General features: G+C 40.5%; 1 protein-coding gene across 8 annotated transcripts in view; it reads right to left on the bottom strand.

The window, feature by feature from the left end:
- Positions 1–6,723: 6,723 nt before the first annotated feature.
- phactr4a (phosphatase and actin regulator 4a) overlaps positions 6,724–18,584 on the bottom strand; it is a 39,455-nt gene continuing 27,594 nt past the window's right edge. For 5 of the 8 annotated variants that reach the window (XM_061060233.1, XM_061060235.1, XM_061060234.1 and 2 more), the window contains 9 exons: positions 17,165–17,296; positions 15,146–15,725; positions 13,665–13,900; positions 12,665–12,827; positions 12,377–12,432; positions 9,559–9,620; positions 9,310–9,447; positions 8,097–8,173; positions 6,724–7,932 (listed from right to left, as the gene is read on the bottom strand). In XM_061060233.1, coding sequence (XP_060916216.1) covers positions 7,917–7,932; positions 8,097–8,173; positions 9,310–9,447; positions 9,559–9,620; positions 12,377–12,432; positions 12,665–12,827; positions 13,665–13,900; positions 15,146–15,725; positions 17,165–17,296 — 1,460 coding nt within the window. In that variant the 3' untranslated portion in view covers positions 6,724–7,916. The remainder of the gene's footprint in view (positions 7,933–8,096; positions 8,174–9,309; positions 9,448–9,558; positions 9,621–12,376; positions 12,433–12,664; positions 12,828–13,664; positions 13,901–15,145; positions 15,726–17,164; positions 17,297–18,584) is intronic. The other 3 variants (XM_061060231.1, XM_061060237.1, XM_061060236.1) reach the window with 3 other exon arrangements.

Below are 18,584 nucleotides of genomic sequence, written 5' to 3'. Positions count from 1 at the left end.
CACAAGACTCTGGTGCTCTGAAGTCACTGACCACAGAGTCTTACTGTCCCTCTGGACAAAGATCCACCTGCTGGTCCTAAATAATCAAAATGGATTCTGTCTAACAATCCCCCTCAGAGGTAACATACAGGATACACCTTCATCCTTTCACACACATTTTCACGCTAATGGTGGATGCTTACATTCAAGATGTCAGCCTGCCTGACTGGATCGAATCTCACTCATTCAAACACACTTTCTCACACTGACGGCTCTGCCTTCAAAGGAAGTTTGGAGATTAAGATTTTTCCCAAATAGGCTTTGACGTGTAGACTGTAAGAGCCGAGAATCCAACGCATTAAATTCAGATTAGTGGGACTCCACTTCTTCAAAAAGATCACAAAAAGGAAAAAAGCATCTTTCCTAAACTCCTCTATCCTTGTGTCCTCCACTCACATCTCAGGTGGGAGGGAATATGATACAATGAAAGATGAAAAGGAAAGGAAAGGAAGATGTACAACATTTTGAAATAAGAAGAGGCTTTTTTTTTATATGAATAAAAGTTAGATTTTTTAGAGAAATAGATACAGGCAAATACTGCCCCCCAACTGCCCCCCATTGCCAGACGACTAGGGGGCCCCTGAGGGCTCACAAACCTTAACCAAGCAGCAGTGGCCCAAAATGTGCACATTTTGCAATGACAGTAGAAAACCTCCCTTAGGGGGCCCCATCTGACACAATTTACCCTCGTTGCCCTGCTAAACGTTGCATGCATTATTATTACCATGAAAACCAAAGTTTGTCAATGAAAGTCACTGAAGAAAAAAATGAAGAGGAATAAGCTGTCAATGAAAGAGAAAAATAAACAGGAAAAAAATTGGAGGGCCCCCCAATTGATTTTTGCCTAGGGCCCCAACAGACTCAAAAATCGCCACTGTCGATACTCAAGTAAATTACAAGTACATTACGACTGTACGTTGTTAATTCTGATCTTTATTTGTCAGAACTTTTAGGATCTAATGAGACTCTGAACTAATGTAAAAAAAAGAGTTATTCTACATGAAATAAGCAGCCCCCCCCCTTCTTTGAATAAAGTCTGGGCAAAAATAACTCAAAGGCAAATCATCTCAGCACCTCTTTCAAACAAGTCAATGTTTCTGGAGAAAATGGAAACCCTGACCTAAGGCAGGCCCTAGGGCCCTATAAACATTACTCTGTACATTAATATGGATGTAAGATCACAGGGGAGGTTGTAATAGTGTCATGAAGGATCCAGTGTAATTATTTCATCCTGAGCTTTCTGCCTCACCATCCCAGGCAGCTGTGGAAGAGAACCGTAAAGACAGCCTACCTGGCAAACTCTGAACGCCTGCCGGGAAGGACATGCAATAAATTGGTGTTTTTTTTTTTTTTTTTTTTTTATGTTCTGTCTTCCTCCATCTCCCCCCTCACCACAAAGCACTTCATCATCTGACAGAATGTATTCTCCTGATCTGAAGCCACGCAGCAGCCACATTTGTGAGCATCACGAGCAGCCACCTCCAGTGACACGTCCCCGCACCCTTGTGACGACGGAGAGTGGCAGCGGGCTTTGTTATATTCACAAAATGTAATTACAGCCCTGCATCCATGGCCTGCTTCCCTCCGGATGCCCCAGAGGAGCAGTTGTTTGGAGACTCCCACGGCTCTCTGATGATTCAGTGATGCCCCGCAGCCTTGTTGACATCCATCTGATGCGGATTCAAAAACACATCTCCCCTATTCTTTACATGAATGTCTTCATTTGTGCTTTGTCAGCAGCAACGTCTTTTCAAGGGTATCGCTGGAATAACCTTGGATTTCATTATTGGACCTATTAAATTGAGATGTGACGATTACATGGCAGCTAATTCATCTCTTCCATGCTAAAAATCCTAAATATGACATTGCACAGGGATAATCATGAATTTATGAGTAAACTTTATCTAAGTGTATCTGCCTGCCTTTAAAACTCATTCCATCGATTAGTCCCCGCAAAGACAAATTGGGCATAAAATTTTCATCGACCCAGTGCAGTCATAAATTTTCAATGCCCATATTCAACATGAAGTCGAGCTCACAATTTCTTTTTCTGTTTTTTTGTCCCTGCGAGAACATAATAACTCACCAAACTACGCAGTAGCCGTCAACATTTGGAAGTCATAGCCAATTATGTATTCATGCAGCGCTGCTTTCTGAATACTTTCTGATTTTGTTTATCTTGCTTTGCAATTCACAAGGAGGCTTATTGACGCAGATCCCATTCAGATTATTCCGCTTTTATTTTGTTTCATATTACCTTGATATTTGGAAAAACACACAAAGTTTGAATTGCCTTTCTGATTCGAAATTAAGGATATGAATCATAGTCGGGACATAAATGGATCATACTTAGGTATTCATTCGTGACTTTCAAATCTGTATATTTATAAGGGAGGCAAAGTAAAAAAAACAAAAGACAAAATTAGATCATTATGAGAGCAAAAATATCCAATATCTACATATACAATATATACAGGACGCAAGGTAAACTTGTCCTCAGGTTTGATGTCTCAAACCAACATTTCACTGGTTATATTCCTCCACTTGCCGTCATTTGAAAGTTTTCATCTGTGTATATGATAAAGAGCTATACAGCTGTTCTTCTTCTCCAGCTGCTTTAAGACTAATCAAGAAGTTCAAGGTGTCAGCAGCTCTAATTAGATCCTCACACCTTCCACTACAGATTTGGCAAGGTGGTAAGTAGCGATGCAATTTAGAGCTCATCTGACAATCTGCAAATAAGAGCCCTCACGCCGAGACGCCATGTATTTATAGGATTCATTCAAACTAGCCTGTCACCAGGAGGAGGCACCCTGTCAAGGCCACAGGATGAGGCTGGTATGGTTCGCTTCAGGTCACTTGTGGCACATCTCGCTAACGACTTTGTCAGTTCAAGCTGTAAGGGAAGGCAAGTTTATTGTATTTATAAAGCACATTTCAACATCAAGGCAATTTAAAGTGCGTCACACAAGACATTTATAAACGCTTTATAAACCAGCAGCAGCGTTTTAAAATCGATTCTCTGACAGACTGGGAGCCAGGGTAAAAACCTTCAAATGGAGCAGATCTTTCGGGTGGAGGATAATTAAAAGCTAGACATTAGCATGGAATCAATAAAGACCTCATGGATTTGCACTCCATCATCACTGCTGACGTGCAGGTATTACTAAAAAAGACTCATAATGGGATTTAATCTGTGCCCCAAGGCGACATTATTAATAATGCCAGCACCTGTCTTCTCAGCTTTTTCTCCTGCGTCACTAAAAGTGTTCTGTACCTGAGGTGCTTTATTGTAAACCTGAATCCAGGAGGCTAGATTTGTAAACTTTGGTAGATGAATTCTACGAAAAATAGAAGAAAAACGAGACCCACATCGAGACCACAGCAACAAATATAAGTCTTAGGCATCCAATAATGGGTAATTTCTTGTTTTTTATTGCCAAAAATTGCAATCAAATACTTTCAATCTGTGTTAATTGCAAAAGAAGGTTGCATCAACAATATTGATCATTTAAATAACAGATATTGTATCACTTTAAAACACATGGTACGGGAAGGTATTGGAAATATACAAATAAAGATTGATTGTCATCCCCTACTCTCTCTTCCAAACATTTCCTGTCTCTTTTCAGCTGATCAAATAAAGGCAACAAAAAAAAGGTGTTGCAATATATAGAAAATATATATATATTCAGATTATATGTTTTATTCCACAGTGATGTGTCACTAAAAAGCAGGGGGACTGCTTTGATGGATCATTGGACCACAGTGTGCAGAACTCATCACTCGTGTTTCATGACCACAGACATTGACCAGGAGTTTTTAATACAGTACAGCAATCTGACCAATGTGTCTTCAGCTTGTGTTTGCACATGTAATTGACTGTCTTACAGACGGACGACTTCAGCCAGCACTGATACAAATTTATAAACAGGAACCCCCCCCCCCCCAAGCCAAAGGGGACATTTTGAAGATCCTGTAAGTTCACCTAAAATCACATCTTGACCCCTCAGGTAATTTTTTTACTTTAGCGCTGGGTAGACCGGCTGGTGTCTTAGAGTTTGTCTACATTATCAGCACTGCATCTGAGACCTGAGAAGGATTTTGAATAAATCGCTCAAAAAACGGTTAACACAGCAATGTGGTCCGACTGTCTTGCAGCCCGCTGGCTATAATTCTGCCAGATAATAGGAAAACTATTTTCCTCACTAGGTTTGGAAATCAGATCCAATCTTGTTTCCACTGTTACAAGAAAAATGAGTTCCTCACTAAGTCTGTATTGAAGAATAGCCACCCATTCTTAATAAATTAAATACACGTGTGAGAGAAAGAAGCATTAATCAAGCAGTGCCCAAAGTTATCAACAAAGGAAAATTACAAATAGATATTAAAAATGTTAATCATTAATATTCTGTGAGTTTACCAGAAACACTTTTTGTGATTTGTAGCTCTATTAGGGCTGCATGAGTAATGGGTCTCTCATGACTCATATCACATGGATTCAGGATTCAACTTTACAAACAAGTGTTGCTATTGTGATGGTTAGTTATTCGACTGCATCAGAGTACTTAAAAACTGCAGCTTTTGTGGTCGATACCTGATGGAGCCGATCCCAGCTGTCATTAGATGAGAGGCGGTGTACACTTTGGACTGGTCCCCTGTTAATTACAAGGCGGTTATATAACAAGCAGTCACATTCACATTCACACCTATGGGCCTATGAGTCATCAACTAACCTAACAAGCATGTCTTTGGGCTGAGGGAGGAAGGCATAGTACTTGAAGGGAACACAGGGGAGAACATGGAAACTCCAGACAGAAAGATGAAGCCTCGGTTTTAAACCAGCTACCTTCTTACTGTGAGGTGACGGCGCTAACCACTGCACCACCGTGTAGCCCGTTCCATGGGAGGAAAAAACCCTTAACGCTGAGACAGGGTCATGGCTCAATGATGCACATGGGGACCCGTGTGGTTTGATCCAACAGAAGAGATACTTAAGCTACTGAAAAAGTTAACGCTGATTCTTATAGAAAGGTGTCAGGTCCATAGACTGTAAATATTAAAGGATGAAGCCTGAGTGACGTCAGCCATCTGTTCCTGCAAGGGGCTCCGGGGGCTCATCGCCAGCCGCCGCCATGTTGAAAATCCTGTCTCAGCCTAACTTTCAGTCAACCTAACGACAGGATGAGAGCCGGAGCTGAGGCGGGTTTTAAGCCTCTTGAGAAACCGTTACATTGCACCCACCTGTCAATCATGTCAGCTACGTTCCTAACTATAGATAACACATATCATTCATTAAATCAAAACAGAGCTGTTTTAAAAAAAATGCCAACCCCTGTACAGTGTGTGCCAGTGATGACCATAACTAATCAGACCTATTTTATTTTTTGTACCAGGCTGTAGACATGTTTATTTATGCTGTAAAAACGGCTTTTTGTCGTGTGACAATGATTGGTGATTGGTGTTAGTTTTGAACTTTGACATTCAGTTGGTGTCTTATTATACATATATTATGCTTTTTCTGGTTTTATACTCCCTTTAGTGTGTTTTCCAAGTGTCCTGTGCATGTTTAGGCAGATCTATGTGCAAAAATTCAAAGCCCGCGGAAAAGCGGCTCCTCCTACCTCCTGTTAGCTGTAGCATTAGCCGCATGTAACGCTCGGTTCTAGCCCCCCTCGATAAAAATGTGTCAGTGCGACGTCATTGTCAGTGTGAGATCACTGATCTAAGCCCATTGGCTCGTTGTGGCAAGCCCTGCAGCTCATGTTGAAATTTCCGAGACGCGTGCTGAGCAACTGACCAATAACGACAGAGCGGATCGGCAGACCAATCAGAGCAGACTTGGCCCACGTGCTCAACAGAGCGTAGCTGACGGACTCAGAGCGTAGAGGGAGCAAGGAGGAGCAGTACATGAAAACAGACACTTTTTTCGAACTTTAGCTATTGTGAACGTACAAAAGTAGGTACATAGATTAAATATACGAACCACAAAAAGGGCATAATATGGGCTCTTTAATACAAAGTGGAGTAGAACGGTGTCACTGTTGACTGACACCATGTTGACTTACTGCTAATTAGCATTAGTATATTGGTAAATGGTAAATGGAATTGAGCTTGTATAGCGCTTTTCAAGTATTCTGACTACTCAAAGCACTTTCACACCACATGTCCCACCTACACATTCACACACTGATGGCAGAGGATTTCTATTCAAAGTGACCATCAGAAGTAACTAACCCCACTCGCACACATGGCAGTGGGAGCAATTCAGGGTGAAGTGTCTTGCTCAAGGACACATCGGACATGTTGTTGCAGGAGCTGGGGATCGAACCAAACATTCCAGATTAGAGACGACCGACTAGCCGCCCCAATCACACAAAGGGCCAAAGGGACAAACAGGAGGTTTGTACAGAAATGCAAGTTCCACTTCACATTTTACCCGTAAAGATTAAAGAGCCAAACCCTGAAAGGGAAGAAATGATCCTGATAAGTATTATTTATTAGCCTTACACCACATCATAAAGTCTGTGTCACTGGGACTGTGATGAATCAATCTGCACATTTTATATTACACTGCCCTCATCTGGTCATTGTAGACAGCTATATACTGATTCTTCACTTTAAGTGGACAGAAGAATGAAGTTCCTGAAGAGGAGGCAGAATAATAATGACAACATGCTGAAATGAAAATCACAGGTTGTTTTAATTTCTGAGTTGATTGTTCATTTGTACAGTGTGGCTTGAGAAAAAAAAAAAACATTTTAAAGATCTCTGTATAAAAAAAAAAAAAGAAAATAATATTTTGTACCATTACTAGTCGGAAAGAACATTTGAGAAATACTTTACAATTAAAATATGTCAGCATTACTGTGGATGTACAATATAAAGTCAATCAAATCTACATGAATTATCTATACAACTGCAGCCTTTATAAAGTACCATAAAAGAGGCAGGAAAATAAAAATATGTACATTTTCCTGCTTGGATAATTCAATTATAAACATAGAATTAAAGGCTCAAAACTCGTAGTTTTCTACACGGCCAATGAAGGAACAGAAGGTGCCTTATTAGAAGATGATCTAGTGATATGTGCTCAGTGAGAATCGATTAATAGATCTACAAAAATACAGTAAAATGCACAATTTTCATATTAAGTTAGAATCAGCGATCTGCGGTTTCCAAACAGAGGTCAAATTATGATGCTAATAGAACTATAAGTGGTTATTAAATAAGAAACACACACTGCTGCACGCGTGTCTTTCACATTTTGTCTGAACTTTAAATGAAGGGTGAGATCCTGTGAGGAGTAAGGCGGGTGCTGCATGGCACCTTAACATGGACCTCTGTGGTACCTTTTATATATATATTAAAAGAAAATTGTATAAACTCTAGTTTGATGGTACCACTGACAGTGTTAGAACTAACAGTCTTCTCTGTACTGTACGTGCACAGTCTCATAGAAAATCTAAGGTGAAGGCAGGTAAAGGCGCAGTAAGTGTTTTCCCTTGCGGGACACAGTGTGATAACTCTCCATCATTCCAGCTCAAGCAAACTATTTCTCCCGTCCCAGCAGAGGACGAGGAGGAGCAGGAGGAGGAGGATTTCTTAATCTTTTACTGTTGGCAGCATGTACCTCCATCATAGTCGCACCAACAACCAACCCCTCCCGACCTGCAGTTTGTCTGTGAACTCATTAGTGGTGTCTTCTTTTTTTATTTCACTTTGGTTCCAGTTATGAGCAACAGTGGCGTCGTCAGCTGATGCAGGGTTAGTAGGCGTCAGTTTGAAAGGGACCAAATAAGTCACATGTTCAGTTCATACTTGGAAGAGTGGGAATTGCACCCCGGTCTAAGTGCTTTACTGGTCAGCATGGGCGGCTAAGGCCGGTGGAACCTGGTGAAAGGAGAGAGAAAAGTTTAGGAGGTTTTCCTTAGCCGTCTAGAGGTGAAAGAAAAGTCTCAGAAAACAGAATTATTAAAGTATTGATGAGTTGCTGAATAAACATGCTCAACAGCTGAGGTGAATTATTGATGTGTTTGTGTGTATATGGGCCTCACCGAGTATAGATCCTGCTTGCCTCGTGAACCTCCATCTCTGAACTCTTGAATTCATTGAGCTCCTTACGGATGGCGGCCTGAGAGGAGACATGAAACACATCAGTGATCACAAAGATAAAAGGTATTTTATGGGGCTGTCATGAAAGGTGGATTCTTTTGTCTAAACATTTATAATATTTTTTTCTCACACAACACAACAGTTTACACAAAGGCACAGAAGAAGAAGGAAAGTGTGTGATCAAAGCTGCATATATGTACACCTTTATTTTAGACTGATGATGTCGAAGACCAGCTACAAATATGTTTCTAACTTTAGCACAAATGAGTCCTATAAAAAAAACACAGTACATCAATATTTTGCATTACACTGTTCAACCCATCAAAATAAAAGCTTTAATAGCCAGAGCTTAGCATAACCTACAAATATAATCCTGAAGTTAAGTAAGGTTTATGGATATGAAGAATCTGAATATCAAGACATCACAAAAACAACAATGTAGGTACTCAGTTTCTGTTGCAAATCCCTTATAACCTGGATATAAAAGTGAGCAATTGTCAAAAAGTGAAAAATATAGCTTGCATGTTTGTGCATTCAGATATGCTTCCAATCGATGGGTTGTGTTTGTTCATTCAGCCTTATTTTATGAAACATCAGATTTATTTTGCAGTAACAATTCAAATACTTTCTTCAATTGTTATGGCTTTTTTTTTTTACTTGCATACACTATTAGCTGAGGTTATTCTAAATTTAAGGACATGAAGTATTTTGAAATACTCGGATATGAAGAAATGACATCACCATAACAAATACTGTGAGTGTAGGTAGTACTGCCTGATCATTTCTAATCAGAGCTCTAACAGTTAAACATGGTCTCTTCCACTATGTGTATGTATATAATATATTATATATATATACACACATATAAATATAATTTCTGTTCTGTTCTATTTTCCGAGCTTCACTGGACCAGGTAATTCACTTGCGTCTGTATTGCATTCTTGGCATTCCTCCTCGATACTGAATCTGCTTGGAATGCAAATCCTGTCATGGTTGACCAAAGTAAAAGACATCGCTGTCAAAAACGCAAACAGATTAGGCTCGCTCTCACTAAGACGCTCTGCGCCTCAACAGCCCTGCTGGTATAAAGAGAGGTGTAGAGTGTGCATGTGTGTGTGTGTGTGTGTGTGAGGCTGAGGATGTGCGGAGTCTCACCTTGTCAGCAGGAGTCAGCTTGGTCCATGGTTTGTCCGCTCGCCGGTCGTAGTCGTGGGCGTGGGTGCTCTCTACGTACTCGTGGAAGCGCAGGATCTTCCTCTCCTGAAGTTCAGCCACAGTGGGTCTCTGGGAAAGCTGAAGCCAAATCAAATAAAAGCATGTTAATACTGTAGCAGTTAGTTAGGAGGAGCATCACATAATTATAAAAATAATAAGTGTAATACGGCTCCTTGGTTGCAACCTGACCTTTCTCGTGAGCCTCCGTTTGATCTCACATCTCTCTAATCGCCGATCTGCTTCGTTCTTGGCTGCGGGAAGAAAAAACATTCCGTAAGAGAGAGAAACACTGCGGCCAGTCAAGGTGGATTTCACCCGAGCTGCCGTCGGCATGCTGCAGTTACATGAATCTCTAATGATTGGCTCGCTCCTGACAATGAGCTGCATTGTTTAATCGTGGGCACGAAGCGTCGCCTTGGCCGAGTCATTCCAGGACAGACAAGACGCCGTTTGGTGGAATGAGTCCTGGATCAAAACGTGTTGACAGATTCTGAATAATACTTTATGTATGGGACCCATAACATCCATACTGCTGATTTACACTGTACCCAGTCTGCTGGTGGACACGATACCAGAATTTAAACTTGGGCATCCGATACGTAAAATACATCAATATCGGACTGTATACCGATATAAGACCAGATTGGTCCCGTCTCTAATTTTAATTCAACCTGTGAAACTACACAAAAATGACTCCCCCCACACTGCGATGGACTACATCTGTATGTGTGGGTGTGTGTTTGTATGCAGTGAACATACACAGTTCCACTGGAGGATTACAAATGGAGTGAACAGGTACAGAGAGGGAGAAAAAAAAAAAGAGAAGGCCCAAGAAATACATTGAATATTAAATTGGGGAATACAGGAGTGATTACAATGTTTATTTGTTATACAGACATTAAGCTGGCATGAGACTTTCTGGGGGCAGGAACATTAAGTGTTTATTTGAATAGAGCCAGCATCCAGAGCTAGGCTTTGTGCATGTGTTGCTCGTCGTCTACAGCTATTTCACATTATTAGAAAATTCAAAAAGGATTGACCATGTCACATATTGGCAATTTTAAAAATGTCACAGGTCAACTAACTAGGTAATCAAGTTGTATGCAGCACCTTCCTTTGCATTTAATATTTACAGCGATAATGCTATTATGACAAGAAGTTGCAATTTGGCATTTCAAATAAGTGTTTAATAGAAAGGGAGGTGATGGGCGCTCACAAAGCTAGAGCAGAGGTTTGGACAGAATGTCTTTGTCAGCTGTAAAGGTGTTTAAACACTGACCTACGATGCAGACTACATTATGTTATCAGTTAAGTAAGCCGGTCAATGCACTGATCTGATAACACAAACATGTAGTTTTCCTGGTTAATGATGATGTGAGTACAATAAATAACAACCCACTGAATCTAGCAGAGGGTTATGTGAGTCTAAGCCAGCAAATGTCATCCATCAGTGTTTTACTATCAATAATTAGTATTTTTTTGGAATCAGTGGTGTATAGCCTTGGTATTGGAATCTGACTAGGAAGAAAAAAAAAAGGATTGACACATCTGTAGTCAGCTGGACAGTCACATTTGACCAAGTTCTAAACTATGTTTTATTCTAACATTTGGGCTTACTGTTACTTCTGATTACTAAATGATCCAGCAGCAACTGCCACACCTGTCAGACTTTTCTGTGATAGGTCTCCTGACTTCACAATGACAAACAGTCCGAGTAGTAGTAGCTCAGCGTGCTTATTGAGACACTAAAGGGCACCTTGTGAGTATGTACCAGACAACAAGGCCCCGACAGAGAAACAGTTTAAGAGGACTTGGTAATGATAGCCGGCACAAAGATCATCAAGGAAAAGGCTTGGCTCCCTGGTGCCTGCTCACCGCCCCCTGAGTGATTCACTAACGACATAATAAGTGAACCAGTGCATAGTGGATTCAGTCTTTGACCTCATTCAATTCATGTTATCATTACAATATTACCTGACCTCCCTCTAGAGAAACTTATGATTTTGCTCTGTGTCGCTGTCTTCCCCAGCACAGCGTGTAATCAGCTTTCAATGGGGGATGATTTTTTTTTTTTTTTTTTTTTAAGATTTTTGGCTTTTTGTGCCTTTATTGGAGAGACAGGACAGTGGATAGAGTCAGAAATCAGAGGGAGAGAGAGAGAGTGGGGAATGCAGTAGGGGCGGCAGTAGCTCAGTCTGTAGGGACTTGGGTGCGGACCAAGCATTGAAGTTGGTCTGGTAGCTGGAGAGGTGCCAGATCACCTCCTGAGCACTGCCGAGGTGCCCTTGAGCAAGGCACCAAACCCCCTTCCCACCACCAGCTCAGGAGCGCCCACTGTGGGCAGCTCCGTCACCCTGACATCTCTCCCTTAGTGCATGTCCATAGGATCCTGTTTGTGTGCATATACTTCAGCCTATGTGTGTGTTGCATGACTACAGAGTGTAAAAACTGAAATTTCCCCTTGCGGGGATCAATAAAAAGTAAATCTTATTCATTTTTTTTTTAATCATGTCAGGTCACACACATTGATGGAGCCTTCTGCAACCGCGGTAATGAAGGCACATGTGTCAGCTTTTCATACTGGTATATTGGTCGCACCATTGTATAAGACGCAGCCAACTTTTAAGATGAAAAAATAGGTATTAAAAGTGCGCCTTATACATCAGATTTCACGGCAGGTCTCAATTATGACACCTTCTTTTTCATTATTGACAGTTCATGTGCATTGGTTTGGGATACTATCAGTGCTTCAAAGAAACAAAGTCTTTAATAAGTCATATCAGAAATAGTTAATAAATTCTGATGTGTCTTTAGCCTCAATCAATATGCCGTAGGCAAGAGGTGAAAAAACGACCACCAATTAGCAAGCTGATGAATGTTGAATGCAGACTATTGATTTCAGTAAAGATGAGAAAACTGGAGTTTTGACGTTGTAGTGCAGAATGAACAAAACTGAATGAAGAAATGAAGGATGGAGGGAGAGGTAGAGTGACAGAGAGATTCTTACCTAGAAGGATGTTCCTCTGCTCCAGCTCCTCCGCCGACGGTCTCTGACTGAGCCGCCTGATGAAAAATAACACCGGTGACTTCCAATTTTTAAAGGCTGATATGGATCATTGTAACAGGGCTGTAATTTGTCTCGAGACACCTCCAGCTCAGTGATAAACTACAGTTGTGTGTGTGTGTTTTACTGTGCAGTGGATGTACAGCAGCTCAGACAACATGCCTCACACTATAAATAACGTAAGTCATCTGTCAAACTGTGATGGATAGACGTGTATGTTAAACCATTTACCGATTCAGTGTGGTGCCGATCTTGTTCCTCAGCGCCAACCACTGCTCCCTGTTGTGCCAGCTCGTGCCGTCGTGGTTCTCCTGGGTGTCTCTCTCCTCCCTCTCCTGTCTCTCCAGCTTCAGGGCCAATGTGTCCTTCCTCTTGACTCGGCTCGCCAGCCCACCTGATGCAGATATGAAAATACTATTTTACATTTGGAGAATTTGAAAGATTGCTTATTGCTTTGCATACATCTCCTATAATGTTGAAAATTAATTTTCACTGTAGTGCTGGTTGATGCGCTCATCAGGACCCATTGCCACCATAACGATTTATCTTGGACATTTCCTAATTCCACACACATTTTTAAACTGGTATCTTAATGGGCATTTGGATACTTTAACATCTAAGTCCTATTTTGATGTATTTATCTACAATACCTGAAAACGTGAACATTAGAGTTTCCTGTTGTTTGCTTTCAATGTTGGTGTAGAGGATAGGAAACACACTCTAACTTTAAAGATTATTTTCTCTGTATACCCTGAATAATATGAAAATACACTACATACCACTGCAGGTGTTTGAACAGAGCATCTGTTAACTCATTGAACATCATCATTTATGTTCCTGGTTGGAAGTCAGGCAAAGTGAGAGGACCTTGATTGATTTCCTGTGCTGCTTGAGGCAGATGATACTCTGAGGTCTTGTTTTGATAATTAATCAATGATGGCTTCTACGGGGCTTAATGGGAAATGCAGGTGATCTATTGCAAATGTAGTTTTTATAATTCAGCTGTATACAAGAGTGTGGCAAACAAAATATGCATTATAAATGCAAAGTTATTGCCTAATGATTAACATTACTCATGTCCATGAATGAAGTAAAGACTTAAAAGTGTCCTAGCATCATTTCTTTTTAGATATATTATGCATATATTAATTAGGTAAAGATCAATTGATACAGCTAACTGCAGTTCATCCAGTTTGGGCTTAATGTAGCAGTAAAGTAAAGACCAACTTACCCGTTGGAGCGTCCTCATCATCATCATCTTCGTCTGTATCTCTGTACAGGATGGGGCCGTCGGAGTCCGACTCTTCCTCGCTGTCCCCTGGACCTCCACCCTCGTGGATTACACTCACTCTGGAGTCTACAACTAACCCCTTCCTGCAGCGGGGCTCCAGCTCTGCCTGACGAGACGGCCTCTGAGGATGTAGCTTCCTCATCTCCTCCTCCATGTCAAAGTCATCGTCTTCTGGCCTGAAATCAAGTACAGCTCTGTTATTTCCAAATGTGGGAATCAACTCTAAATACTTGTTTTTGTAACCATAATCTGAGGATCTAATCCAGTATGCAGACAAGTACGAATAGGTGCTGTCGCAGAAATTTTGCAACCCGCTTGCCAGGAGCAAAAAAAGGCCAAATATTTGTTGCAAAGATTAACTCGGCACAGTTTCACATAATTCTCATTTGTCTGACTGCCGTGTTGCTTTCTAGAATCCTGTGGAAAAGCTTCAGGTCAACAGTTTCAGAAACACGAAGGCCAAAGATACGTTTTTGTTGCCAAAATAAAGAGACATTTTAAAAAATAGTACATAAAGGTAATGCAACTTCAAACAGTCATGAAACTGCTTTATGATTTTCTGTTCACCAGCATGTTGTTCTCTGCTCTTTTGTTGCTATGGTAAATATGTTGAACTACTTGTAGCATTAATTAAAAGGCTTTAGTTATCATAGTGTATGACTTGTTCTTTTTTGCATCATGTCCTGCCTCCTAACACTCCCTTCTTCCTGTCTGGCAGGGAAAGTCTCTTTCTGTGAGGTGCATGTGTGAACAAGACGCCCAGGAAGATTTCAGGGGCAATCTGCATGAAGATTTCTAGACATTTTCAGAAGTGTGAATGTGTGAAAAAAGCTCCTGTTTTCTTGCTCACTCCCTCCCTCCCTGCAGCACTGTGCCCCAATTAGTCATATCTGAAATACAACCTTAAAACTTTAGCAGCATAAAACTAAGGCACTCTTATATAAAATATATATATGAATGTTGTTTGAAATGTGTGCATGGAATTCATTCCACAGTAAAAAAAAAAAAAAAAAAAAAAAGGTAAATAAATATGCAAACATTTACAGGTGAGGAGAAACTATTTTGCAATACCTTAATGTGTTATAAAGTTTATGAAACATAAAAGAGAACTTGTGCTTGGATGAAAAAACACAAATAATAGTTATGATCATCCTGGATTCATTGGTTACATAGATTCATAATCAATCCACTATTATTGATTGAGAAATGCTCCAATATTAATCTAAAACCAAAATTTAAGAGTGGTTGAAAACTTTTTTTTTCTGCTCATTTGACAATAAATGTTTTGACTTGAAGGATACATTTAATAAAAAGGGACAAAAAAATGACCTCTAGAAAAACAGCTCTCCTTTGTTCTCTGCTCTCAATGCACTGATGCTCTGCTATGTGAGAGTATAATGAACGGTATGTGGGACACTTACAGCCTGAGAGGTTCGATGGTGATGGGGAGAGAGAGGCGCGAGGGAACCCCCGCCTCAGTGAGGAACTCGGGAGGAGATTCGAACAATAGTGAGTGAGCCCTCTTGGATCCTTCGGGGTTGGGCTGAGCTTGACCAGGGCTGGCTAACGCTCTCTGGATGAGGATGTGTAGGGGGATGGATGGAGGCTGGCTCGGAGGCTCGGCGGTGGTGCTGGGTGGATCCTCTTGAATAGTGGGCACAGGACCAGAAGAAGAGGAGGAGTTGGGCGGCTGCAGTGACTGAACTCTTGGAGGAGACGGAGGTATGTGGGATGGTGGGGAAGGCAGAGACTCAATGAAGGCCTGAAGAGCTGCAGTGTTGGTCTTGTCTTCGCTGTTCTCCCCTATCTGGACTGTAGGGGGCGTCTGGAAAGGTGCAGAGGCTGGATCAGTGGTGGGAGACTCTGATGCTTGGCTTGGAGGAGAAGGGTCCACAGAATGGCGCTTGGTTACGGGGGTCATCCTCTTGGGTGGTGTTGGTGGAGAGCGCTTTTCTGGCGCTGGCACTATGATGACACCACTGCCAGCCTGGGAAAGTTCTGCTGTTTAATAAAAAATAAAACAGTTAAATTAGTAATCAGTGATTATTTTATAGAAACTCTCCAAACCTTAGATTTTTGTTATCACTTTTTTTTTTTTTTTTTTTTTTAACAGCTATGCCAGCAAGTGTATTAATATGCACCAAGAACAACATTAGTTATTTGATTTGAGTATATTAGTTTATTTCTGAGAAAAAAAGTAGAGTATTTGTAGAAATCTGTAATGATGCAAATGTTTTCTAAAATGCACTTTTATACCTGTAGTTCCAGGCTGGGTGTAAATTTAGCAGCCTTGAGTAACTCTAAAGAGCATGGGCAGAAATGACATGAAGCATTCAAACAGCATCTGTTGGTGACCTGATTGTTTTACATTGTGTCTCTTGGATTTGTTTGCGTTTCGTTTGTGTGGTTGTATTGTTAAACTGCGTCACAAAAACCTATTCCATGAGCAGATTTTTTTTTCTTCAATTCTGTAGAGTGTGTATGAGGATGGGATAGGTTGGACCATGTGTTTGCTTAGGTATTTTGGATGATTTAGAATTGGGAAAATAAAATATAAAAAAAAGAAAAGCAGCATCTGTTGGTATATTCTGAACTATTTCTCATGGATTTTAGCATTTTGTGGCATTAAGGTAAGTATACGCAGCTGCAAGTAAATGGAAATTTGGCTAAAAAAATGTGGAAGCAATTATACAACTTTGAAGGAACATGGTCTTTCTGAGAAGAAGAACAAAATCAGAATAAAACATTTTGTGTGCGTAAATGCTATGAAGTTTCACCGCTAAGGTAAAATGCTGACACCAGATTATATTCTCTTTCTTTTACCTTTGGATGTACCTAAATAGGCAGAGGTGTAAAGAAAAAAACATTCTCAGAGAATTGCTCATCCTTCATGGGATCAAAGTGAGATTTCTCATTTGATGATAACAATCAATTTCAGCTTGAGAGTCAAAATTATGACACCACAAACAGAAAATCCAAAAATGTATTAACTGCAATCAGAGAACATTAAAAAGCACATTATGTAGCAAAGCAAGCTAGTGTAATTAAAAAAAAAAAAAAAATCAAGCCATCAGATCAACAAAAGCTTTAGAGGAGGAGAAAAAAAACATGGTCCTGTTACTGTTGGTTGCTGGGTCAGTAGGGGATGACACACAAATATTAACACACACGTATCAACTATCTGTAAGGGGCATTCTCTGAGATCAACAAACACAATTCTGCACATTCGATGTGGCCAGTGTGCATGCAGTCTTTTCTTTGCACAGTCAAGTTAGTTGAACTGAGAACAGCTCCTACTATCTGGCTGCAGTACACATGCAATGCACTATTAGTGTTAAAATGGAAGTGAGCTATTCCATTAGCAACGACGGTGGTGAATCATTACGTCCAGTCTGCAGGCTTAATTAAGATGCACTGAGATCTGGCTCCTTGTAGGGTACCTGAACAGGTCTGGCAGGCCCTGTGCCGCATGTACACAGGTAAAGAGAGGTAGAGGCCGAGCTCGCTCTGGCGTCTCCAGCTGGTCCAGTAACAAGGCTGCCTGACCCTAGAGCCCCTGTTCAATGAGGAGGCTGGCAGAAATGAGTGGAGATGTCAGGGATAGGGTTGCATTTACATTCCAAGTTAGGAGAGACATTTCTGTAGATTTTTCAAGGCGGGGGATAAAGTCAGTCCTGGTTTGACGCGGTCTTGAAGCAGAGTTACACCCATAGTCAAACCTTTATTTATTCTCGAAAAGGACACGGAGGTTTCCCTCATTTTCAATGCCGTTGAGATTACAAGCACAGTAAAACAAGCAAAAAGAACAAAACAAACACTCAGAGTGAGATGTTTAAGAACATCTGTGCAGATATAAGAGAGGTTCTGAACATAAGACAAGAAACACTTTCTCACCCTGGTAACATAAAGTAACACCGCAGTGTGGTGTGCCCCATTGACAAAATGTCTAGTCTTCTTTGATTAAGTGATTGTATACAGTTTGACATTAAAACTCTATGGCCATTAGCTCTATGGCCAATGACCCCAAAAGTGACTGTGGCCAATAAATTAAAAAACAGGTACAGTAGATGGCTAGTAGGTGTCCACTACAAAACAAAGTTTTACTGACAAATAGGGAAGAGAGTAAATAATGTACCATCTTTAAAAGAACTTAAACTTTCAATTTCAGTGATTCTTCAATAATTTAAAAAAAATATATAGGCTGTGTCCGAAACCACATACTTTTATTTATTCTTAAAGTTGTGTTGAATCGTCATTGCCGTCATTGTATTATTTATAAAAAACATTTTGGCAACCAAAAATGTCATCTGGCCACCAAGTTTAACGGCTTTGTGACCAAAGTGACCAGAGCCTAAGAATAAAAGAGTCCCACACTGCTATACATCAGTTCATATCAGTTATTGCAGGTTGTTCTTTCTTTTGTTTTTATGCTGGCTGATAAGAAACATGATACAGAAGTAACAAATAGCCAAACTAGGTTCACAGTAATTAAAAATTGGGTCTCAATAATTTTCTCCACCAGGAGGCACTGACAGGTTGATTTTTATACTACGAGAGGTCAAATACAGACAGTCAGTAATAAATCTGAGGGATTCATATCTAAATTGTTTCTTAAAAAGTCCATGTTTAAAAAAAAATGAACATGGGCTGATTTCCCATCACTAGATTTTTTTTATATAATTTTCTGGATCAGCCTCAAAAAACTGTCTCTGTCTTTTTGGTAATCATGAAATGAAATCCTTTTGTTGTGAGAGTACCGAACAAAACATATTTCAAACAAGCTTTTTGTACAACACAGAAACAGAAAAAGGATTGCATGCATGAAGCCTGTGTGTGTGTGTGTATGTGTGTGTGTGTATT

This window comes from Labrus mixtus, chromosome 16 (genome assembly GCF_963584025.1).
Source record: "Labrus mixtus chromosome 16, fLabMix1.1, whole genome shotgun sequence".
Lineage (NCBI taxonomy): Eukaryota > Metazoa > Chordata > Actinopteri > Labriformes > Labridae > Labrus > Labrus mixtus.
The sequence above is the reverse complement of the archived record's forward strand: the minus strand, read 5'-3'. Positions and strand labels throughout refer to the sequence as shown.